Raw genomic sequence first — 24760 nt, forward strand, 5'->3', positions numbered from 1 at the left:
GGCAAACTCACAGTTCATTGGTTAATACAAAAGACTCGTTCCTCCCGCGTGACGAGGGCATACGTTCGTAACTTATTGGATAATACAAGGGGTGCAGGTTTTTACCTAGCACGACGAGCCTACAACATTACACGGTTCCTTTCTTATTGGATCTTATCCTTGGTCTGTTTACGCGAGAAATACAAAAGAGATATTCTTACGTCACCATCTATGACGTAACTAGAATTATGCAACAGAGGCAAACGCGCAATGGACACTTGAACACAAATACAATATTCTTATAAGTGAACACAGTAGTTTACAGTAACAAATAAGCATATAACAATACAGGCTCATGTAAAGAAAATAATACCTTACGGTGACAGGATTTTGCCATAATCAACCAAGGTGTCACCCATAGTTATAGTGCGAACATACGAAATATGACATTTCCTCACAAATAATGAATAATTACATATATGGGATGTACAGATGTACACATCACATAGATGTAACACCTCCCCACCAAAAGAGAAAAAAACATCTTGAAGGTTTTTTTTCACATTCGGCAGATATGTGTTACGACCTGGAAAGACAATCAGCTATCAGATTGTCTTTTTCTCGTATATACTTTACATCTATATTATATTCTTGTAAAAACAGACTCCACCTAGTTAAGCGGAGTTTCTTATCCTTGGACTATTCAAGGTATTTCAAGGGATGGTGGTCAGTGAAAACTCTTAAATTTGCGCCAACAGGGATATACACAGCAAAATGTTTCAAAACCAAAATAATGGACAACAGTTCCTTTTCAATCATGGAAAAAACTTTGAGCCACATTCAGTTTCTTCCTGAAGTAACTCACAGGATGATCTATAGCGTCTTTAGCTTGTAACAATACTGCACCAACACCAATGTTGCTTGCGTCACAAAACAGAAAACTGTTTCGAGATGTCTGGGGCCTGCAACACTGGAGCTGTACACAAAAGGCTCTTCGCTTGAACAAAAGCTGTGTTGCAAGCATCAGTCCACTGGAACTTTGCTCCCTTCTTTAGTAGATCGTTTAAAGGAGCGATTAAGGAAGAGAAATTATAGATAAACATTCTATAAAAGGCAATGGTTCCTACAAAACTACGAACCTCCTTCTTGGTCTGAGGTGCTGGAATTCTGAGAATGGCTTCTACTTTGACTTGGGGCGGAGCCAATTCTCCCTGTCCTATCACATAACCAAGATGATGTGCCTTGGCCTGAACAAATTCACACTTGGTCAGATTGAGCATCAGACTGACAAACACTAACTTGTCAAAGAACAAGGTTAGATAATCCAAAAGATCCTGCCAAGTATCACTATACACTACATCATCAAGGTATGTTACACAACCAGGAATGTCCTCGGTAATATTATTCATTAACCGTTGGAACGTGGGGGGGGGGATGCGTTGGTCATACCAAAGGGCATAACTTTACACTGGTCTTTCCCAATGGTGTGAAACAGGAGATAGATTGTGCACGAGGTGACATGGGCACTTGCCAATAACCACGGAGAAGATCTAGTTTACTTAAGAAATGTGACCCGGCCACTCTATCAATACACTCCTCTAATCTCGGCAAGGGGCACGAGTCCCTTTTGGTTACCGCATTCACGCGTCGGAAATCGACGCAAAACCGCTGAGTATCATCGGCATTCGAAACTAAGATTACTGGTGAGTTCCACTCTGTGTTGGCGTAATTAAGCAGTGGGCCAGCATATAGTCTATCTCCTTTCTGATGATTGCCGCTCGTTGCGGGTGGACACGATACGGTCCCTGCTTAATGGGCTTCGCGTCTCCTATATCAACACCATACAGTATTAGGTCAGTCTTTCCAGGAGTATCTCGAAAGATTTCCTGATACTTACTTAATAAAGCTGTTAAGTCCTCCCGTTGTGCGGCCGTGAGGTGGTCCACTTATCCACAACCAGGGGGCCACCCTCCTGCATTCTCCTTCCACGTCATCTCTAAGGTGGGTGAAATAGTTTCCTCGTCTACCTCATGGACGAGAGAAACCGTACACACACTAGTGACAGTTTCACCCACCGGGTTCGGTTTCCTCTCTTGATACAATTTCAGCATGTTAACATGACATAATTGTTGACACCGTCTCCGATCTGGAGTGGCAGCAATATAGTTAAATTCCCCTACTCGTTTCAATACCACGTAGGGTCCACCGAACTTGGTCACCGGGATTAAATTCCCGCACTTTGGCATTTCTGTCATAGTGTTTCATTCTTTCCTGAGCACTCCTTAAACTTTCTCTGGCCATTTTCCAACATGCGGCCAACTTACCTTCCACATTAGTCACCGACTTCAACATGTCCTTGGAGGCAGAACTATGCTTTTTCAATAAACACTCTTTTAGGACTTTAAGAGGTCCTCGAACCTCGTGTCCGAACACTAATGCAAAAGGCGAGAGGCCCGATGATTCGTTAGGTACCTCGCGCACGGCAAATAACAAGTAAGGTAAGGCTTGGTCCAAACCTGTATCATTTTCTAAACACCACTTCTTTAACATTGCTTTTGAGGTTTGGTGGTACCGTTCAACTGGCAACTCATCAACCAGCTCCACCATAGCCTGTCGTAGAGAGACGACTGTAGGTCTATGGCTACTAGAGGTACCTTTGCTAGGCCCCCTAGGGAGCTTTAATATTACATTCTCTCCAACCACTGGACTTTTTACCAAACTACTCAGCATTAGGGACTGGAGGGCCCCTGAGTCACGTAGGATGGTGACTCGTTCCCGGTCTCCTCCTATGGAGATGAAGCCTTGGAACAGAAATGGTTAGTATCCCTTTAAGTGGGGATTAAGTTTACCCTCCAATCTAACAATACCCTCATCTTCATTCACCTCTGATGGGCTGTTATCTATCTCTAAACTTATCAATGCCACTGTTTTGGCCACACTCTCTCCCTGGGCCTGAGCCTTGCCCTTACTGTAGGTACTTTCACTCTTATTCGTTAACGCTACGGGCTTGACACCCTCTATCTCTCTGTGGTCAAGACAGCCATCACTTAATTCAAATTCATATCTTCGACGGGGTCGTCGTTAGTTGCTAGAGCTTCGAATCTTTTTTAATTTCTAACTGAAATGTCTTATCATCATCTTTAACTTTCACAAGGCTTATTTTCTCTTTTAAAACTAGTTAATTTCTCTGTGCAACCTACCATTCTATGGTCACTACCTATGTTGACTTTATTTATGACCATAATATTGCTAACGCTCTTGCTCTCATTTCCTAGTATGAAGTCTACTTCGTTCTTTGTTGTTCCATTTGGACTTCTCCAGGTCCACTTACGACCTACATGCTTTTAGAAGAAAGTGTTCACTGTCCTTATATTGTAGTTCTCTGCAAAATTGACTAACATCTGCCCTCTGTCATTTCTTTCACTTACTCCCAAACTTCCTAATGCACGAGCCATCTCCCATCCTCTTCCCCACTTTAGCATTAAATTCGCCTATTACCAACGTGTACTTACTTTTTTCTTGATCCATTACCCGACTTAAATCATCATAGAAGGACTCATTTTCATCTTCTGAACTCTGTGAAGCTGGTGCATAAACCTGAACTATTTTTAGAGTGTACCTTTTACATAGCCTAATCATAATCCAAGCTACCCTGTCTGACAAATTACTGAACTTGACTACGTTACCAGCAACCTCTTGGTTGATCGAGAATTCTATTCCACTAGATCTTTCTTTTTTCTTATCTCTATAATAGAATAGGTGGGGACCTATGTTCTCTCTATCGACATAGTTTTTGTAACATTAAGATTCTCAAGCCTATCCACCACGTCAAGGTGTCAACTCCCGTATAGGAGATATATATATATGCATATATATATATATACATATATATATATATATATATATATATATATATATATATATATATATTTGAATATCTGGGGAGCAGATTCTCTTGTATGCATGCATTGTTAAAATAGACAGCGTTAGTGAGGTTGTTGATCTTCTTGTGAGTATTCTCCAGTTTTCTAACCAATATTCTGCTATTTAGAGGGTGGGCATAGACCAAGTTGCCAAAATGATTCATTTATTTCAACGTTTCGTCTAACAAAGAGACATCTTCAGGAAATTCTGTAACATAGATAATAATGACGTACAGAAATAAAGAAAACAACATGTAAATCTAACCAATTATACAAATATAGAAGTAAATATCAATAAATGCGCAAATTCACACAAATTAACACTATACATGGGCTGATGGGGACCGTTACTTACAATAGTTAAAAGGTCCGATGAAATGACGAAGAAAACCCTTCGCTCGGTGACATATATACGCACCTAGCCGGCTTGGGTTATTGGTTAGAAAACTGGAGAATACTCACAAGAAGATCAACAACCTCACTAACGCTGTCGATTTTAACAATGCATGCATATATATATATATATATATATATATATATATATATATATATATATATATGTGCGCGTGTGCGCGTGTGCGCGTGTGCGCGTGTGCGCGTGTGCGCGTGTGCGCGTGTGCGCGTGCGCGCGTGCGTGCGTGCGTGCGTGCGTGTGTGCGTGTGTGTGCGTGTGTGTGTGTGTGTGTGCGTGTGTGTGTTCACCTTGGTTCACCTTGGTATTTGGATCACGTGTTGGACTCGTGATCGACAGCTATTTCCCTCCTAGAAGAGAGCTCAGAGCTCGTATGTCCGATCTATGGGTAATGCTATGACCTTACATGCACACACACACCCAACTCCCCGCCCACGAGAGTTAGAGTAACGACTCGAAGCGCAGCGATACTGAAATAATTTCAGCCCTGGGCAGGATTCGAACAAGGTACCGCCGGCACCGCCATACTGACAGTCTGGGACTCTACCAACCGCGCCATCGAGCGTGTGCGTGTGCGTGCGCGTGTGCGTGCGTGCGTGTGCGCGTGTGCGCGTGTGTGTGTGTGTGTGTGTGTGTAAGAATATATGCATGTATTAATGACGTAACACACGTGTTTATGCCAGTAAAGTGATAACAGGTGAAACTCGCACGACAATTCTAGAGCATCGCATATCTATTCATGTCTTCATTGATTCATTTATTTGCATTTATTCATTTACATGTTTATCTATTCATTTGTTTATCTATATATACTAAGGTTTTTTTCTCCTTATACGGGAGGTAGCCAGGTTATTTATTAATTTAATTATATTTATATATATATGTTTATTTATCTATTCATATATTTATACCTTTCCATATTTATATTGCTTCTTCATTTATTTCTCCATTTACTTATACACTTATATATACTGTAGTGTGTATATATACATTATATTATATATACATATATATATACATATATATATATATATATATATATATGTATATATATATATATATATATATATATATACCAAATGCTATTTCCTCCTTACAAGGAAACTATCCAAAAATAAAGGCCTAAAAACCACTTCCACCCATTCCATCCCAACATGCTCCACTCCTATCTACTCCCCTCTCTCGCTCTTATCTTGGCTTCTCATGGATGACGGGTCATCACTGCATCTTGTCCACTGTCCTGGGTCAGAAGCAGTATCGCAAGACACAGCACATCCACATCAAGGCAGCTTCATTAAATCGGCGACCCCAACTCTCCGTCCCCTTATGCAAAAATGGAGAAAATGGGGATAAATCCCTTCAAGCTGCATTAATTTATTTTTCCCACATACTCCCTCACACCCCATCTCCCACACACTCCCCCTCCCCTCATGTATCACAGCATCATCCATACAGGACCCTTCTCCACTCACCCCTATCTTCTGTCCTCTCCCGTCCTTCCTCAACAAACATTCCCCTCTTTCCCTATGCCCCTTTCACCCCATCCATCCATCTCATCCTTGGTCGCCCCCTCATGTTCACCCATTTCCACCTCTGCCTTCCACACCTCTTTTACTAGTCTTTCTTCACTCATTCTTTCCATGTGTCCAAACCATCCTAATACTCTTTCATCAACCCTATCTCCCAACTCCTTTTCCACCCCCGTTCTCCCCCTCATTTCTCATTCTATCCAGCCTAGTTATCCCTACCATACTCCTCAGGCGCCTCATCTCAAACACATTCAAACTTCTCTCTTCCTCTCTTACTAGTATGTTCCATGTTTTTGCCCCGTACATTATTGTCGGCACAATCACTTCTTCATACAATCTCCTCTTAGCATCCATTCCCAAATGTCTATTTCTCATTACACTTTTTAATCCCCTATGGCATTTACTCGCTTCTCTCAATCTACATTCTACCTCCTCCCTACTCCTCCCTTTCCCGCCAGATTCACACCCAAGTATCTAAAACTATCCACTTCCTCCAGTCTGTCTCCCTTAATACTCAATTCAAGTCTGCTGCCACTTTCTCCCTTTGTACATCTCATCACTTTACTTTTACCCACATTTATCTTATACTTCCTTTTTTCGCACACCCTCCCAAATTCTGTTACTAACTTCCTCAATCCCTACTCTGATCCTGCCTCAAGCGCAGTGTCGTCATTAAACAACAACTGGCTTATCTCCCACTTTTCTCTACATTCTTTGACCATCTCCAATCCCCGACCTACTATCCTTGCATTTACCTCTTGCCCCACCCCATCCATGTATAAATTTATATTTATTTAATATTTTTACATCTATTTCATATATTAATTTCATTTTGTTTTGTTTTTACTTGTTCCATATTTCTATGCCATTGTACATTGTATATTGTTAACTGATTAATTTATTTGATAATTTTTATTCTATTTTATTTAACCATTTCTTCACTTTATTTATCTATCTTTATCTATTTGTTTACTTATTCAGTAATGAGAAGAGTGAAGTAGTAAGGGAGCCTTTTTGATCAATTTAAATGTGTGTATAGAATTTTGGGAGGAATCTAGATGGGAGATTTCAATGCCAGAGTAGGATATTTGCCACTTAATGGAGTAGTAGAGAGGTTTAGGGTGCCATGTAAGAGTCTAAGTTGAAAGATTATATTGGAGATGTGATTAGAAAGGGAATTGATAACAGTAAACAGTGTTTTAAGAGTCCAGCATATGCATATACAGGAAAAGGTGGTGGAGGGAATGGTGGTTGATAGAGCATCAACAGATTATATACTTTCATTAAAAGGGAGGATTGGAAAAGTTCTGGTGGTTTATGTTTTGAGGGAAGAAAAGATTGTTTATATATATATATATATATTTATTTTTTTAGAGGTGGAAATCAGAGGGAAAGTGGAGATGAAGGAAAAGGAAAAGAGATAGAGAATTGCGGAGAGTGAGAGGAGAAGACACTCTAACGAGACAAGACTAAAGAAGAGAAAGAAAGGAAAATCCTTATCGTTCTGCGACGCACAAGCAACTGGTCTCGAAAGGTAAGGCCCCCTCTGCAAGAGCAAGTGAGAGTGGACTCAAAGAACCCATGATCCTTTGTTCAACCAAGATGCATATGTTAAGTATATGTTGTCAGAGCCTACGTCCTCTTGAAGCTTGTAACACTTCCTCCAAGGCGGCAGGAACATAAATTTCAAATCCAAAAGGACACGCTCTCCGGAACCCCATTTTTGTATGGAATTCAATGGAGAACGTGTTGGTGTTGTCCACAAAGACGAAGATTGGGGAGCAGAGGTCGTCCAGCCTCCTGGACAGGACGAGGGTCAACATCCGCGCCAGGCCTCTCCCACGGTGCTCGGGCAAGGTGAAAGTGCTTCCCATAGAACCGTTTGGAAACTTCAAGACCCACGAAACAGGGAGTGACTGTAGGACATCGTCCTTTAGCTGCGTTAGGTCGCTTTCTTCTGGGTTTACTTTGAAGGCAGCGACCGAAGGAAACTTCGAGATCATTTCCCTGAACACTTCTTTGGTCTCGGTGTGTTTGTAGGCCCAGTGGTCATAAACCCACTCCGCATGCGCTGGGGTCAGCCTGCCTAACGTGTAGCCCTCTACCAACCTGAAAGGAGCAAAATCAGTCAGATGCAAGTTTGGACATTCATCTAGATATTCCATAGGTTTCATTTTCCCAGAGATTTCGAATTAACTCATGGTCTCATCTCACGCAATTACACGGGACTTTTGTATCTATGTTACCAGTTGCATTAATAGATACGTCGGGCACATACAATGCCATGCATCAGTTGCATTTTGTAGTTACCATAGTGTTACACTGCACCTGACCATACATACGCCAGACGCATCTCTCTTCCACAATGAACAACTTTCTCCTGAGTACAAAACTTCAGGAAATTCCATCCACATTATGCTCAAAGAAAGACAAAAGGAAGTTTGACCCTGACGAGGCACTATCTCAAGTGAGAATCTCGAGGTGGACTCACCTGATCTTCAATGTTTCCCCGATGTTATCTCTAGAGAGGATGTAGGCATGGCCTTGCGAGACGCTTTGGTGCCACGGATCAGCCATCAACTTGCCGGAGCTCATCAACCTCCAAATCTGCAAAGCGAAGATTTTTTCAAGGTGTACCAAGATTGCTATATCTCAGTGGTTCCCAAAATGTGGTATGCAAGAGCCTTACAGTTGGTACGTGAGCATTTTGGGGATGATATGCGATCTTCTGTTGTTGGTTGCCAACAACTAAACATACACCGCGTAGCGGCCCACTGGCACAGCCAGTTCACCTCCTGCCTCTGTATTTTGAAGGCGTGCCTTATCACTTAGAAAAGTAATAGTTTATTTTTTTCTTTACTGAGTTTTTTGTCTATTTATTGTGGTTCTTTCTGTGGTTTGAGTTTAATATTTTCCCTTACCATTCAAACGTGATATTGTACTTTACTGGAATCAGGTAGTATGCGGCGATGGTACGGGACTCCCAAGTGATACTCAATCAGACAAAATGTTTGGGAACCGCTGCTCTACCTGGTGTCTGGAATCATTAGCATGTTGGAGAAGATAAAAACCTGAAGACTACACTCCTGCGGAAATGGTAGGGAAAAAAGGATCTTGGGAGGTATTACAGCTTACATTATGGTAGAAAACATCTAATAGTATATAGATAACCTGGACCTACAATTCTCAGGAAATCACATCGATTACAAGTCTACAGCAACAAACTAAATCCTCTTTACTACTCGAGTAAGGCCGTACTTTAAAATGGTAAAGCCACTAGAACGTCTCACCCTTGTAAGGACGTACTGGTTACAGGCATAAAGGAAAACCGGTTTAGTCCAGTCTAAACCGGGCACTGACATCAACAGCTCCGCAAACTCTTCGTCAGCTAAACCCTCTTCGTCAGGTTGACGTTGTTCCTCATAGTACACTGTAGTGCTCTGCATTCCTTCCTGCAAAAGCCCGCACGACTCAGTGGACTGACATTGGAGATGGTCACAGCAACGAGCTTGGAAATTCCAAAAGAAGGAAGAGGTTCGGCTCCCCGGGAGGCACTCACCCATGACGCCGTGTGTGTCAAGACCAAGAAGGTTCTGAACGAGGTCTCCTCACCGGCGAAGACTTTGATTCCCAGTTTCCGTAGGTCGTACTCAATCAGACTGCTAACAAATCCATGAGCCTGAAAAGAACATGGATTCTTCCTTTTTTAATAAATGCAAAGAATGTAAAGGTGAATGTAGTAGTTTCAGAGGGATTAGTTTTTTTGACGTACCTGGAAAGGCATATAGGAGGGTGTTGACTGCGAGGATTACGAAAGGTAAAAAGGGAGCAATAGTCAGGAAACATTTTGGTTTTCAGAAAGGTAGAAGATGCGTGGATATTTTTCTCAGATATACGAAAAGTTCATGGCAAAAGGTAATGATGCTTTTTGTATCTTATGGGTTTAGACAAGGCTTATAACGGGGTCGAGAGGGAGTCACTGTGGGTGTCACTAGATATGTGGAAAAAGGGGTAAGCTGATAAGGGCATTCTGAATCTTCTACATGGTTAGTAGAACTCGTGTTAAGGTTGGGAATGGTGTGAGTGAGTGGTTTGAGGTTAAGGTAGGGCTGCGCCAAGGTTGTGTTTTGTCACCACAGCTGTTCAGTATGTACATGGATGGGTGGTAAGGGAGATAAATGCAAAGGTGATGGATAGGGAATTGGAAATTATTGAAGACAGCGGAGAGAAGTGGGAGGTGAGCCAGTTGATGACAGCGCTTGTGGTTGGGTCAGAAGAAAGTCTAAGGCAGTGAAGAAGTTTAGGAGGGTATGTGATAGGAGGAAGTCGAAAATAAGTGTGGGTAAAATAAAGGTGATGAGATGTAGACTTAGTAAACATATAGCGAGCGCTAAAACAATTGGTTGTTTTAAGAGAAAATTAGATAACTTTTTGGATAGGGATGACCTGTGATAAGTGACACGGAACTACCTTGTGTAAGCCTTATGGTCTCTTGTAATTTCTTCCATTCTTATATCCTTATGTACAAAGGGTAAGGGCAGCAGTAAGTTGGAAGTAAGTGTTCAAAGAGAGAGGTTAGAAGAAGTAGATAGCTTTAAGTATTAGGATCACATGTTGCAGAGAATAGAGGAGTGTGCTTGGAGGTCAACTGTAGAGTGACGGAAGCAAGTAAAATGTTTTTGGGGAATGAAAAGTGTGGTGAATAATAGGTATGTGGGGATGGACACAAAGGAATTATACGAATGACCTATTGTGCTTACAACACTGTATGGGACAGAGACTTGTAATTTAAGGGAGGTAGAAAGGGAATAGTTTTTGAGCAGGGAAGGGGTAAGGCAAAGGAAAAGTGTGAGTGTTGAATGATTGTAAATAGATGATAAAATGATGAGGCCTGAAGATCTTTCTCCTCGTCGTCTCTATTTTCGCAATATGGGACAGGGAGGGAGGATAGCCATGTAAACGATGCCTTTGGGGCCCTGCTGTGGAGGTTCTGTGTATTGCTGCATTGCTTTGACCCAGGCAGTGGGCGGTAGACAGGGATGACCTTTCATCCGCGAGGAGCTAAGATGAAAGGGAAACATATGGGTCAAGGTTGGGAGTGGGAAGGGTGGGGGTAGATGTATGACTTGGCTGGATACCTCCCTTATAAGGAGGAAGAACCCTTTCATGTACATGTATGCTTATGTATGTACTCACACCCACCCATCCACCCACACCCACACCCACACACACACCCACACCCACATCCGTTGTTGATGAGGACTTGCGTGGCCCTTTCCAACTCTGAGTGCACGGCCCTCCAGTTGTTGTAGTGCGTGAGGGCTCTTCTAATAAAGGCACCTATTGTAGAATCCTTGTACCTCTGAGGGTACTCACTTGATCCATTTAGGCAATGTCCTTGATTGGTGGATTTAACTTAAACAGAGGTGTTGAAAATTCTTCTCCCTGTTTCACCAGAACATCAAGAAATGGGAGGGAACCTTCATCACTATGTTCGATGGTGAAGTTGAGGCCAGAGGCTTCTTTCAATCGTTGTTGCAAGGCTTCAATCTGTTGGATGTTCTCGGTCATAACAAAAATATCATCGATGTATCGGCAGTATATTCGTGGTCTCTGTACCTCATCGAATACCTCTTCTTCAATGCAACAACATTTTGTCTAAGTGATATATATATATATATATATATATATATATATATATATATATATATATATATATATATATATATATATATATATATATATATATATGCAGAAACCACTTGGAAAATAAAAGAAATGAATACCGAACATTTTCGTCTATTCAAGACATCATCAGGGTACAAAGAATACAGAAAATGACCAAAGGTCGTAATATGTACATAGTGGTGGAGGAACTGGGAAAGGTCCAATGTTACCCGATTCCAGAAGAATTATTTACAATATTTTTAATAATAAAGTTATCTAACTTATACAAACCTAAGCTTAAATTCATATTATTTTCAAAACTATTTTTAATGTAACATGATTTGATTATGTTCCTTTCTACAATGTTATGACATGACATAATAACTTTTGTGTCTTGCCAATCAGTAATATGGGAGAGCTCTTTTTGGTGGACGAAAAGTCCACTTGACATTTGACCCGTTCTTATATTGTATTTATGTTGACTAATCCTTTTGTTTAAATCTTTTCCTGTTTGGCCTATGTACTTAAAATCACACACTGTGGATGAGTTTGTGTTAAAGTTAAATAGTTTGGTTCCTTCTATAAAATTCACATTTGAGACAGAAGAGAACAACACATTGCCTTTCTTAGATGTAAGTATTCATCGATGTGGTAGATATTTTAAATTTAATGTCTACAGAAAACCAACCAATATTCTTTCATATATTCATTTCTATTCATACCAGCACCAAAATACGAGGTTATCTGTTTTTTTCATCTATGTTCTTGAGAGCGTTTAGAGTATGTTCTCTTGAGTATCTTGAAGATGAAATAAAATTTATTTATGAGATTGGTCAGAGTCTAAAATATCCAAAACATTTGATGGATAGACCACAAGAAAAAGCTAGAAGAACATATTTTAACACGTCTTAAGTAAACGAATTTAGATTGAAGAACATTTTAGCAATTCCATATCATGAAAATTTTATCACCCTTCCTCAAATGTTTAAAAGCTTTGGTATTCAAGTGATATTTAATAACAACAATATTGTTAAGAACTCATTAGAAATTCTCCAAAAGAAAAAGAAGGATGTGTCTACAGCATACCTTGTAAAATGTTTGATTTCAAGTATATAGGCCAAACAGGAAAGATTTAAACAAAAGGATTAGTCAACATAAATACAATATAAGAACGGGTCAAATGTCAAGTGGACTTTTCGTCCACCAAAAAGAGCTCTCCATTATTATTGATTGGCAAAACACAAAAGTTATTACGTCATGTCATAACATTGTAGAAAGGAACAGGGGTGAAAAAGGATTTGGGAGATAGGGTTGATGAAAGAATATTAGGATGGTTTGGACACATGGAAAGAATGAGTGAAGAAAGACTAGTAAAAGAGCTATGGAAGGCAGATGTGGAGGGAGTGAACATGAGGGGACGTCCTAGGATGAGGTGGATGGATGGGGTGAAGGGGGCTTTGGGGAAGAGGGGAATGTCTGTTGAGGAAGGAAGGGAGAGGACGGAAGACAGAGGTGAGTGGAGAATGGTTGTATATGGATGATGTTGTGACTGCATGAGGAGGAATAGGCGGGGGGGGGGGCCGGGGTAGTATGTGTGAGTAAATTTTGACGCAGCCCGAAGGGATTTCTCCCCGTCCTCGCCTTATATGCAGAGGGGGACGGAGAGGGGGGGTCGCCGATTAAATGAAGCGGCCTTGCTGTGGATGTACTGTGTCTTGCGACACTGCTTCTGACCCAGGGCGGTGGGCAGGGTGCAGGGATGACCCGTCATCCAGGAGGTGCTCAGATGAGAGGGAGGGTGGGAGGGGTGTGGAGTGTATCTAGGGATGAAATGGGTGGGAGTGTTTTTATGCCTTTCCCTTTTTGGCTACCTCCCTTGGAAGGGGGAAAAAGCCTTGGTATATGTATGTATGTAAGTTTAGGTTTGTATAAGTTAGATAACTTTATTATTAAAAATATTGTAAATGATTCTTCTGGAATCGGGTAACATTGGACCTTTCCCAGTTCCTCCACCACTATGTACATATTACGACCTTTGGTCATTTTCTGTATTCTTTGTACCCTGATGATGTCTTGAATAGACGAAAACGTTTGGTATTCATTTCTTTTATTTTCCAAGTGGTTTCTGCAAGTATTGTTGTCACGTGTGCTTAGTGATTTGTTTTGCATATATATATGTATATATATATATATATATATATATATATATATATATATATATATAAATGTGTGTGTGTGTGTATTTACCTAGTTGTATTTACCTAGTTGTATTTTACGGGAAGGGGAGCTATGCTCGTGGGGTCCCGTCTTCATATCTCATTTTATCTAAACTATTTTTAAATTCATGTATTGTTTTTGCACACACCACTTTCTCATCTAACTTGTTCCAACTGTCTATTGCTCTGAGGAAAGCTGTTCTTTTTAAAATCTCTTCTATAGCTGTCTTTTTTTATTTTCTTTCCGTGTCCTCTTGTATTTCTGTCATCCCATTTTATCAGATTCTCTCTATCAGTAATTTCTATGCCTTTCATGATTCTGTAAATAGCTATCAAATCTCCTCTCCCTCTTCTTTGCTCTAGTGTCTGTAGTTTAAGTTTTTGTAGTCTCTCTTCATATGATAGTTTTGAGAGTGTTGGTGCCAGTTTTGTAATTGCTCTTTGTATTCTTTCAAGTTTTTTTATACATTTTTTTGTACTTGGTGACCATATCGTTGCTGCATATTCCAATCTTGGTCTTATCAGGGTGATTAGGATTTTCCTCACCATTTCTTCATCCAGGTATGTAAATGCCACTTTGATTGTTCTTATTAAATTATAAGTTTCTCCAAAAATCTTATTTATATGTTTCTCAGGTGACATTATTCATAACAATGACTCCCAGGTCCTTCTCATTTTCTACTTTTTTTATTCCTTCTTCTCCCAAATTATATGATCCTGTTATTCTGTTTTTGCTTTTTCCAAATTCCATTATACTACACTTTTTTGTATTGAACTCCATCTCCCACTTCCTACTCCATTCTTGTACTTTATTTAGATCTCTCTGTAGTGATTCACAATCTTCTTCAGTTTTCACTCTTTTCAGTAGTTTTGCATCATCTGCAAAGAAGCTCATATAGCTTTCAATTCCTTCATCCATATCATTAATATATATAGCAAACATTATTGGGGCCAGAACTGTTCCCTGCGGGACACCGCTTATTACTTCATTCCATTTTGAGTGCTGATCTCTTATCACTACTCTCATTTTTCTTTCTTGCAAAAAGTCTTCCATCCAATTTAGCAATTTACCTTGTATTCCTCCTTCATATTCTAATTTCTTAAGCAACTTCTTATGTGGTACTTTGTCAAAAGCTTTTTTTAGGTCTAGAAATGCACAATCAGCCCATCCATCTCTTTCTTGTATTATATCTATTAGCCTTGAATAGAAACATATTAAATTGGTGATGCATGATCGTCCTTGTCTGAATCCAAATTGTCTTGGATTTAGTACGTTGTTTTTTTCCAAGTATTTTACCCATCTACTTTTGATAATTCTCACATATTTTTGCTATTGTACTTGTTAGAGAGACTGGTCTATAGTTGGTAGGTTCTTCTTTATTTCCTCCTTTATATATAGGTACTATATTTGCTTTTTTCCAATCTTCTGGAACTTTTCCTTCTTTTAAGGAACTGCTTATTATGCTATGTATTTTGTCTGCCAGTTCATTCCTGCATTCTTTCAGAATCCAGTTTGCTATTTCATCTGGCCCATGCGATTTTCTGACATCAAAATTACCCAAGTGTGTCAATATTTCATTCTTTGTTACTTCTATTTCTTCCATAGGGGGGACTTTTTCCTTCCACTCAATCTCTTCAGGTTGTATATTTTCCCTTGTAAACACTGATTTAAAATGTTTGTTCATAATTTCTGCCATTTCCATTTCCTCAGTGTATTCAACTCCTCCTTGTCTTAATTTCTCTAAGTCTTGTTTGTTTTTCAGTTTATTGTTTACAAATCTGTAGAATAGTTTTGGTTGATCTTTACACTTTTCTATAACATCTTTTTCATATTTTCTTTTTTTCTCCCTGCACTTTTGTACATATTCATTTCTATAACCAGTATATATTTTCCATTTTTCAGGTCTTCTGTCTTTTTTCCATCTGGTCCAGGCTTTGTCTCTTTTGTCTTTTAACTCCCTACAACTTTTGTTGTACCAGCATTTTACATATTCTTTTTCTTGTTTTTGTCTTGGGACATACTTTTCCACTCCTTTTTTGTAAATTTTTGTCAAAATATTCCATTTCTCTTCCACTGATGTTTCTTCTTTGTATATTTCTTCCCAGTTTTCTTGTTGGAAGAATTCTCTTATTTTATCAAAGTTTGTTTTTTCATACATCATTCTTCCTTTTCTATATTGTTCATTTCTTTTCATATATTTTTCTTCATTAAGTTCCAGTTCAATCAATATGTGGTCACTTTTACCTATTGGTGTTTTATATTCAATCTTGTCCACTATTCTAGGTTCAGATGTAATTATTAAGTCTAGCCTCGATGGTTCTTCTTCATTTCTATACCTAGTGTTCTCTTGTATCCATTGTGTCATTGAATGGTCAGTAATCATCTCAAGTAGAGCATTTCCCCATGAGTCATCACCACTCTTTACTGTCATTTCTTCCCAGCAGATTTCTTTGCAATTAAAGTCGCCCATCATAACTATTCTTCCTCCGTCTTCCATTATTTTAGTTAATGCTATCTTTGTGTCCTCTAGCATACTTTTATATTCACTCCTCCCATGAGGCTGTTTTTGGAGGCACATAATTTATCACAAATTTTCTGCTCTTCTTATCTCTGTCTTCCACTTCTATCATAATCATCTCTGTATTCTTTCCATATATGACACCTTTCACGTTTATATCCTTCTTAGTCAGGAACATAACTCCACCCCCTTGCTTTTTCTCTCTGTTTCTAATCCAATAATTGTATGCATCATGTCCTACACTGTTGGGTGGTAGTGGGCCTTTTAATTTTGTTTCTACAATTCCCATTATGTCCGGTTCTTTTTCTTTCAAATAATCATTCAGCTCATTCAATCCTGTTATTAATCCATCTATATTTGTGTAAGACACTCTTAGTTTTCTGCCACTTCCATTGTGTTCTCTGTTTCCCTTATGTTTTTCTTTTGTATGTCGAACTTCCTTAGTTTCATGTTCACTACTCTCCAATAGAATCTCTCTTTCTCCGACTCCGTTCTGTTCTCGTTTTTTGTCTTAGCTTCCAGTCTTTTCTGCTTTTCTTCCTCTCTTTCCTCTTTATTCATTTCTCTTTTTATCCATATCTTTTTGTGTTGTTCACTTGTTGCTAGTTTCCCTGTTTTGGATAAGATATTCTCTGCCGTTGTTTGTGACTTGAATTTAATCTTAATTGGTCTGGTCTTGTCTGTGCTATACTTTCCGAGTCTAAATTTCTCTTCGATTTGTTTCATAATTCCTGGTTCATCTTCCTGAACTGATTCTAGTAATTGGCTTACTTTTTCATTTTCCTCTTTGATTCTTGTGGTTCTATCTGTGTTGTGTTTCTCTTCCATTCCTAATATAATTATACATTTCTTCTTGTCTGCTAAGTCCCTTACTATATTCTCCTTTTGTCTCATCACTTTAATAACTGAGTCTTCAGTATGTTCTTTCAATTGCTGTTTGACTATGTCAGTGAATGAAATCTTATTTCCTTCTTGGGTTTGCTTCCAATTTTTACTTTCTTTAGCTATTGTTTCTCTGTTTTCTTTACTATTCTTCTTCAATACCTCATTCTCCCCCTTTACCTCTCTTAACTGTCTTTTTAGTTCTTCTATTTCATCAGTTAAGTTTTTATTCGCCTTTTCCAGTTCTTCCAATCTTTCAACCCTTTTTAAAATGGTGTTCATATGACCTAACCTACTCTCCAAGTCCTCGATCACCTTATCAACCTTCTTCTCTAGTCTTGTCAGTCGGGGGGGGTTTGTGTCCCCCCCACTCTCTTTAAATCCCTTGAAAATATTCTCATCACTTTCTGTTATATTGCTCCTATCTATACCTCTAATCTTCACATTCCTATTAGACATGTTATCATCCAACTCGTCTTGGGGTCGTTTGTCTACCTTACGGCGGCCCGTCAGGGCCATTTCCTCCACCTCCTCATTACCTTCCATTTCCCCAGCAATCCCTCCCCCTCTCCTCTTTCCTTACTTTCCCACTACCCCACGAGCAATTTCCCCCCCCCCCCTGCAAACACAAAAAGGCACTTCTCTTTGCGTTGGTATCCACAATCTGCACTTTTCTTCAGAGCGTTCTTCAAGCCGTCCGTTCGTTGAAAGTGTGTGTGTGTGTGTGTGTGTGTGTGTGTGTGTGTGTGTGTGTGTGTGTGTGTTAATTAATCAAACCGCCGCCTTTGCCCAATGTATACCGTCATCAATACTCACATTTAAGGAATTGGGCATCTGCGATTCCAGAATGTCCCTAAGCTTAGGCAGAGACTCCTGGCCAAGCTCCCTGACGACGACCATGGTTTCTGTTGGAGAGAGGAGCACAAGGCATCAAGAGCTAATCTAATTTGTTGCAATTTCCCCTTCCCTTTGGGCTTCTACCCCAAAAAAGGAATTAGTTCATTACAAACTCCCACAATGAGGTTTGTAAGAACATCTTTGCCTCTGCGGGTAAGGTGGATCCCATCAGAAGCGTAAAGGTTATGACGCCTGGAAAAGAGATACCAAGGATCAAGAAAGTGGTATCCCAATTGTGTGCACAATTGCGATATCCTATCATTGATCCCTATGGCTCTACTGTTCCAACACGAGCCTGCGCAGATCCTCGGGAGGATCCCACAGACTACGTGGCGGCTCCCACGTTCCTTCATCTCCTGAAGGAGGATCCTGTAATTCCGAACAAGTTCCTCTGACCTCACCCTACCTACATCGTTACTACCCGTATGAACAATCGTAACCGTGTTCGTCCGTCCTTGCTCCCTGATGGACTGGGTACATTCGGCGACCCCACGGCCCGGTTGGCATACAAGCTTGCAACGTCGTTTAGTCTTCCGCTGCAGGATGCCGTTATAGCCTCGCACCATGGAGTCCCCCACCACCAAGAACTCCTGATTTTCAGCCACTTCATCCTCCAGAAGAGCAAAACGATTGGCTAGAGCCAGCGGTTGATCCACAGGGCACACGCTTACCGAACGCGGGCTCGACAAACGGGACCCGGCGGAGCGCCACTCACTCACGGCAGTGACAGAAGGGGAAGAAGTGGAACGCTCTTTGGGTGGTGGGGAGGGTTCACTCTTCTCACAGAGCGCACTCCTGAGAAGACGAATTTCCTCCTCACACATCCTGAGACGGTCCTCCAGGTTCACACAACCTTCACAAGCCATTTCGCTCCCCCTTTAGCAATACAAACGGCAAAGAGAAAATACAAATCAACAAAAGAAACCAAAGCGGTCTCTAATAAACTAAATACACGAAGCTTACTCTGCTTACTTTATACTATTTCTCCTACCTTTGGAGTACAGTAACAGAATACTGTTTTGAATGTAGAACACTACACTTTATTTTATATCTGTAACTGTATAGCGATATACGTATACAATTACAAAAACACAACACAATCACTTAACACATTTTCGGAAATATGAATTTCACAGGTATTCGCTACCTGGTGTTTGTGCAGAAAAACGAGCTCTCTAGCTGAGGTCACGAAGCAGACTGAGGATTTGGTGCAGAGTCAATGATATGTGATGGAAGTGAACATCATGTAAGGAAGGACCCTGTGTTAGTGCATAAAGGGTCCGTCCTCACCTGGTGTTTATTTTGGTAGTCTTGTCTGAAACTGCCTACGAGTATTTCATACATATGTGATGGAGGTTAGTGACACTATGTGGTTATCGCGGGGTATCGTGATTGTACAATAAGAAAACGAAAACAAAATGAATATCGCTGATATATCTAAAGAGAATCACAAAGAATTCTATAGTTATATTAGAGGTAAAAAGGTTACCGTATTAAGAATCACATTAGCCCACTATTATCTGCTGACGGTCAACTTCAATATTCAAATGAAGGAATGTGTGATATTTTAAACAACTATTTTAGTTCAGTATTCGTAAACGAAACACCTCAAAGTGAACTCCAAACTGAAACCTGTGAAAAGTCTAGGGTGAACTTACTACGGTAAATATAACAAAAGAAAAAATTAAAAGGTGTATAGTAAAAATCAAAGTTAATAAAACACCAGGGCCTAGCGGTTGGCATCCAGGAATCTTAAAGCAAATGAAAAATGAAATTGTTGTTTCATTAGAAATTATTTTCAAGAAATCCATCATATCCGGAGATGTCCCAAGAGAATGGAAGTTAGCTATTGTTACTGCCATACTCAAAAATGGTGACAAAAAGAAACCAAATAACCACAGGCCTATAAGCTTGATTTCAATTGTCGGAAAAGTAATGTAAACTATCGTCAGAGATACTATCGTACACCATTTAGAAAGCAACCGTTTGATAAATTATAGCCAGCATGGATTCAGACGGAAACTTTCTTGCGTGACTGACTAATTCGAATTCTACAACACAGTCATCTCAAATTATGACAAAAGAAATATATAGCTTTTGATACCGTCCCCCACGAAAGACTACTTACTAAATTAGCTTCACACGGAATAAGTGGTAGCCTATTAAGTTGGACTAGTAATTGGTTGAATGATCGAAAACAGTTGTTTTTAAATGGCAAAACGTCTAGATGGAAAAATGTTACGAGTGGAGTTCCTCAGGGTTCCGTTCTTGGGCCACTTCTATTCATAGTACGAATAGATATAAATTATATAGATCATAGACTAAAATATCTTGTTTCCAAATTTGCTGATGATACAAAACTGTGCGGAATGGTAAATGATCACTTAAACCAATTAGGTATTCAAGAAGATTTAGATAAACTACAGCAATGGTCTCAAAAGTGACTAATGAAGTTTAACACAAGTAAATGCAAGGTTATGCACACAGGTAAAAATAACACTGAGTACGATTAAAAGTTTTGGAAATTCGTTAACAAAAGTGAATAGTAAAAAAGATCTCTGCGTAATTATCAGTAACGATCTCAAATCATCCAAGTAGTATATTTCAGCCTCTGAGAAAGCAAATAAGATTCTAGGACTGATTGCGCGATCTTTTGACTTCAAAAGTCTATCTCTCATTAACAAGCTATATAAATCGTTAGTTCGTCCACATTTGGAATATGCTGTTTCCGTATGGTCACCGAATCTCATTAAAGACATTGACAGACTGGAAAAAGTACAACGGCGAGCCACAAAACTGATTCCAAATCTCAAAAATAAATCATACGAAAATCGACTAATACACTTGAATCTCTTTTCCCTAAAAAAGCGTTGACTCGAAGGTGACTTGATACAGATCTTTAAAATTCTATAGGGAATTGACAACATTAAAAGTGACAATTTTCACACTGAATGAGAATAAGACAAGAAACAATGGTCTCAAACTGTCCGGAAATAGATTCAATTTGGAAGTGGGTAGAAACAACTACGTCAACCGTGTAGTCAATGAATGGAATGAACTTCCTACAGAGGCAATGCAATGCAGTTCAATTTAAGAATCATTTAGATAAACACCTAAGCAAGATGCTGTAATGATTATAATTTATTATATATATATATATATAAAAAATATATATATATTATATATATATATATATATATATATATATATATATATATATATATATGTTACAAACCTCTCTAAAGTACCAAAGGTTCACCGGCCTTGTGAATGCCAGAAGTTTGGTCTTTAGCTTGTAATAGTACGGCACCAACACCAATGTTGCTGGCGTCACAATACAGAGAAAATGGTTTCGAGAAGTCTGGGGCCTGCAACACTGGAGCTGTACACAAAAGGCTCTTCGCTTGAACAAAAGCGGTGTTGCAAGACTCAGTCCACTGGAACTTGGCTCCTTTCTTTAGCAGGTCGGTTAAAGGAGCTATTAAGGAAGAGAAATTATAAATGAACATTCTATAAAAGGCAATGGTTCCTACAAAACTACGAATCTCCTTCTTGGTCTGAGGTACTGGAATTCTGAGAATGGCTTCCACTTTGGCCTGGGGAGGAGCCAATTCTCCTTGTCCGATCACATAACCAAGATAATGCACCTTGGCCTGAACAAATTCACACTTTGTTAGATTGAGCACCAAATTGGCAGACACTAACTTGTCAAAGAGTAAGCTTAGACGATCCAAATGATCCTGCCAAGTGTCACTATACACTACGACATCGTCGAGGTAGGTGACACAACTAGGTATGTCCTCGGTGATTCTATTCATTAACCGTTGGAACGTGGCAGGGGCGTTGGTCATACCAAAGGGCATAACCTTACATTGGTAAGTCTTTCCCAATGCGGCGAAACAGGAGATAGACTGGGCACGGGGTGTCATGGGCACTTGCCAATATCCTCGGAGCAGATCTAATTTAGTTATGAAATGTGCCCCTCCTACTCTATCTATACACTCTTCTAACCTAGGTAAGGGGTACGAGTCCCTTTTAGTCACTGCATTCACGCGTCGGAAATCGACACAAAACCGCTGAGTACCATCTGCTTTCGGAACTAAGATCACTGGCGAGCTCCACTCACTTTGTGCTGGCGTAATTAAACCGTGGGCCAGCATATAGTCTATTTCCTTTCTGATTATGGCTGCTCGTTGCGGGTTGACACGATACTGTGCCTGCTTAATAGGCTTCGCGTCTCCTACATCAACATCATGCAGAATTAGGTCAGTCTTTCCAGGAGTATCTCGAAAGACCTCCTGATACTTACTTAATAAGGCAGTTAAGTCCTCCCGTTGTGTAGCCGTGAGGTGGTCCAGCTTATCCACTACCTGGGGCCATCCTCCTGCATTCTCCTTCCACGGCATCTCTAAGGTGGGGGAAATAGTGTCCTCGTCTACTTCATGCATGAGAGAAACCGTACAAACACTCGCGACAGTTTCACCCACCGGGTTCTGCTCCCTTTCTCGATACAACTTTAACATATTTATATGGCATAATTGTTGACTCCGTCTCCGATCTGGAGTGGCAACAATATAGTTTAGTTCCCCTACTCGCTTCACTACCTCGTAGGGTCCACTGAACTTTGCCCTTAAGGGGTTACCTTGAAAAGGCAGCAGGGCCAACACACTATCACCGGGATTAAATTCCCGTACTTTGGCCTTTCTGTCGTAATGTAGTTTCATTCTTTCCTGAGCACTCATTAAATTTTCTCTGGCCATTTTCCAACACGCGGCCAACTTACCTTTCATGTCAGTCACCGACTTCGACATGTCCTTAGAGGCAGAACTATGTCCTTTCAATAAACATTCTTTCAGGACTTTAAGAGGTCCTCGAACCTCGTGCCCGAAAACTAATGCAAAAGGTGAGAGGCCCAACGATTCGTTGGGTACTTCACGCACTGCAAACAACAGGTATGGTAAGGCTTGGTCCCACCCCGTATCATTTTCTAAGCACCATTTCCTCAACATTGTTTTCAACGTTTGATGGTACCGTTCAAGGGCACCTTGACTCTGAGGATGGTAAGCACTTGACGTCACTTTCGTTATCCCCAGTGCTCCCAAACTCTGCATAACCTCTCTAGATAAAAACACAGAACCCTGGTCTGTCTGTAACTCGCGAGGTAGTCCCCACTTCGTAAAGAAGCTAATCAGCTCATGCAACACCACTTTGGCGCGCACTTTACGTAGTGGTATCGCCTCGGGGTACCTAGAAAATGTATCCATCAAAGTGAGAATATACTCATGTCCCCTAGCAGTCTTAGGCAACGGTCCCACTATATCCACGATAACCTTAGCAAAGGGTTCCTCTCCTACAGGGATTGGTTTCAAAGGGGCTACAGGTACAGGTTGGTTTGGTTTTCCTACCAACTGACAAGTGTGGCAAGTACGGCAGTGCTGTGCCACATCCCTTCTAATTCCTGGCCAATAGAAATGTTGCCAGATACGGTCTAAAGTTTTGCGTACACCCAAATGTCCAGAAAGGGGACTATCATGCCCTAGCCGTAGAACTTCTTTCCGGTAGACCCTCGGCAACATAACTTGCCGTCTCTCGGACCACACTGCATCATCAGTGGGGCAAGTACTTTCCACCCATCGGCGGAATAGTACTCCCTTGTCCAAGTAATACTCCTCTGATAGTTCACTGCCACTCTCTACCCTTTCATATAGTTCCCGTAAGTCGGGATCGACACTCTGCAAGTCACTGAGACACCTTGTGTCCACCTGTTTCTTTTCCATAAACAAGCGACTCAAGTCATACACATCGGTTTCACTTGTTCCTCCTGGAACAGAGGCTTCAGGTCAAACTCTGCTTCGACCTGGGCTTCCTCACTTGGGAGTTCTTCCTCGGGGTTCATACTGTCCTCACATTCAGGTTTTCCACAGTTTTCCCCACTCGAGACCCTTACTGGTCTCACCTGGTCCTTAGACCACTCCCTTTGTGCTGCCATCGCCCTCGTAACAGCGCAAACCGGAAATAACCCCGGGTGCTGTCTCTCAAGTTGCTCGGTCTCTTCCGAAACAACCGGCACCTCCGAAACTATGGGTGTGGGACACATCTTCCCACCAACCAAATCATTTCCTAATACAACATCCACACCTACAACTGGTAACTCAACTACCATCCCTACCATAGCCTGTCCCTCGTAGAGAGGCGACTGTAGGTCTATGGATACTAGAGGTACCTTGGCTAGGCCCCCTAGGGAACTTACCGTTACACTCCCTCCAACCACTGGACTTCTCACCAGACTACTCAGTATTAGGGACTGGAGGGCTCCCGAGTCCCGTAGGATGGTGACTCGTTTCCGGTCTCCTATGGATATCCAGCCTTGGAATAAAAATGGCTGATATCCCTTTAAGTGAGGTTTAAGTTTACCCTCCAATTCATCTACTTTACCCCCATCCATCTCTGATGGGCCGTTACCTATATAACTCATCAATGCCACGGCTTTGGCTTCACTCTCTCCCTGGGCCTTGCCCTTAGTGGAGGTGCTCTCAACCTTATTTGTTAAAGATACGGGCTTGACACCTTCCATCTCTCTTCGTCTCTTCCAACAATCTCTCATTTGGTGGCCTACCCTTCCGCAATAGAAACATGACTTAATCATTGATGACTTACTACAGTCATCTTTCTTGACTTCTATGGATTTGGTAGGTGACCCACCTGATGAGAGCGAGATTCTCTGCCTATTTATTGC

General features: G+C 40.6%; 2 protein-coding genes across 2 annotated transcripts; both read right to left on the bottom strand.

Moving 5' to 3' along the window:
- Positions 1-5362: 5362 nt before the first annotated feature.
- Positions 5363-18155, bottom strand: LOC143040094 (uncharacterized). The gene is made up of 5 exons (XM_076210780.1): positions 17944-18155; positions 9403-9522; positions 9134-9295; positions 8335-8450; positions 5363-7952 (listed from the first exon to the last, which is right to left on the bottom strand). Exons 1-5 carry the CDS (start codon positions 18025-18027, stop codon positions 7469-7471), a joined length of 966 nt encoding a protein of 321 aa, XP_076066895.1. The 5' UTR covers positions 18028-18155; the 3' UTR covers positions 5363-7468.
- Positions 18156-19199: 1044 nt separating this feature from the next.
- LOC143036286 (uncharacterized) lies at positions 19200-23801 on the bottom strand. The gene is made up of 2 exons (XM_076203534.1): positions 21558-23801; positions 19200-19283 (listed from the first exon to the last, which is right to left on the bottom strand). The coding sequence occupies exons 1-2, from the start codon at positions 23799-23801 to the stop codon at positions 19200-19202; spliced, it is 2328 nt and encodes a 775-aa protein (XP_076059649.1).
- Positions 23802-24760: the final 959 nt, after the last annotated feature.

The sequence above is a fragment of the Oratosquilla oratoria genome, chromosome 2 (assembly GCF_046742065.1).
Source record: "Oratosquilla oratoria isolate Oo_2021 chromosome 2, ASM4674206v1, whole genome shotgun sequence".
NCBI lineage: Eukaryota > Metazoa > Arthropoda > Malacostraca > Stomatopoda > Squillidae > Oratosquilla > Oratosquilla oratoria.

Coding starts and splice junctions, on each gene's coding strand:
- LOC143040094 (XM_076210780.1), bottom strand. CDS start 18,027: ATGGTCGTCGTCAGGGAGCTTGGCCAGGAGTCTCTGCCTAAGCTTAGG. Junction 9,296..9,402: donor TGACACACACGGCGTCATGG/GTGAGTGCCTCC, acceptor GGGCTTTTGCAG/GAAGGAATGCAGAGCACTAC. Junction 7,953..8,334: donor GGGGAAACATTGAAGATCAG/GTGAGTCCACCT, acceptor TGCTCCTTTCAG/GTTGGTAGAGGGCTACACGT.
- LOC143036286 (XM_076203534.1), bottom strand. CDS start 23,801: ATGGAAAAGAAACAGGTGGACACAAGGTGTCTCAGTGACTTGCAGAGT. Junction 19,284..21,557: donor AGAAGGAGATTCGTAGTTTT/GTAGGAACCATT, acceptor GCACTAACACAG/GGTCCTTCCTTACATGATGT.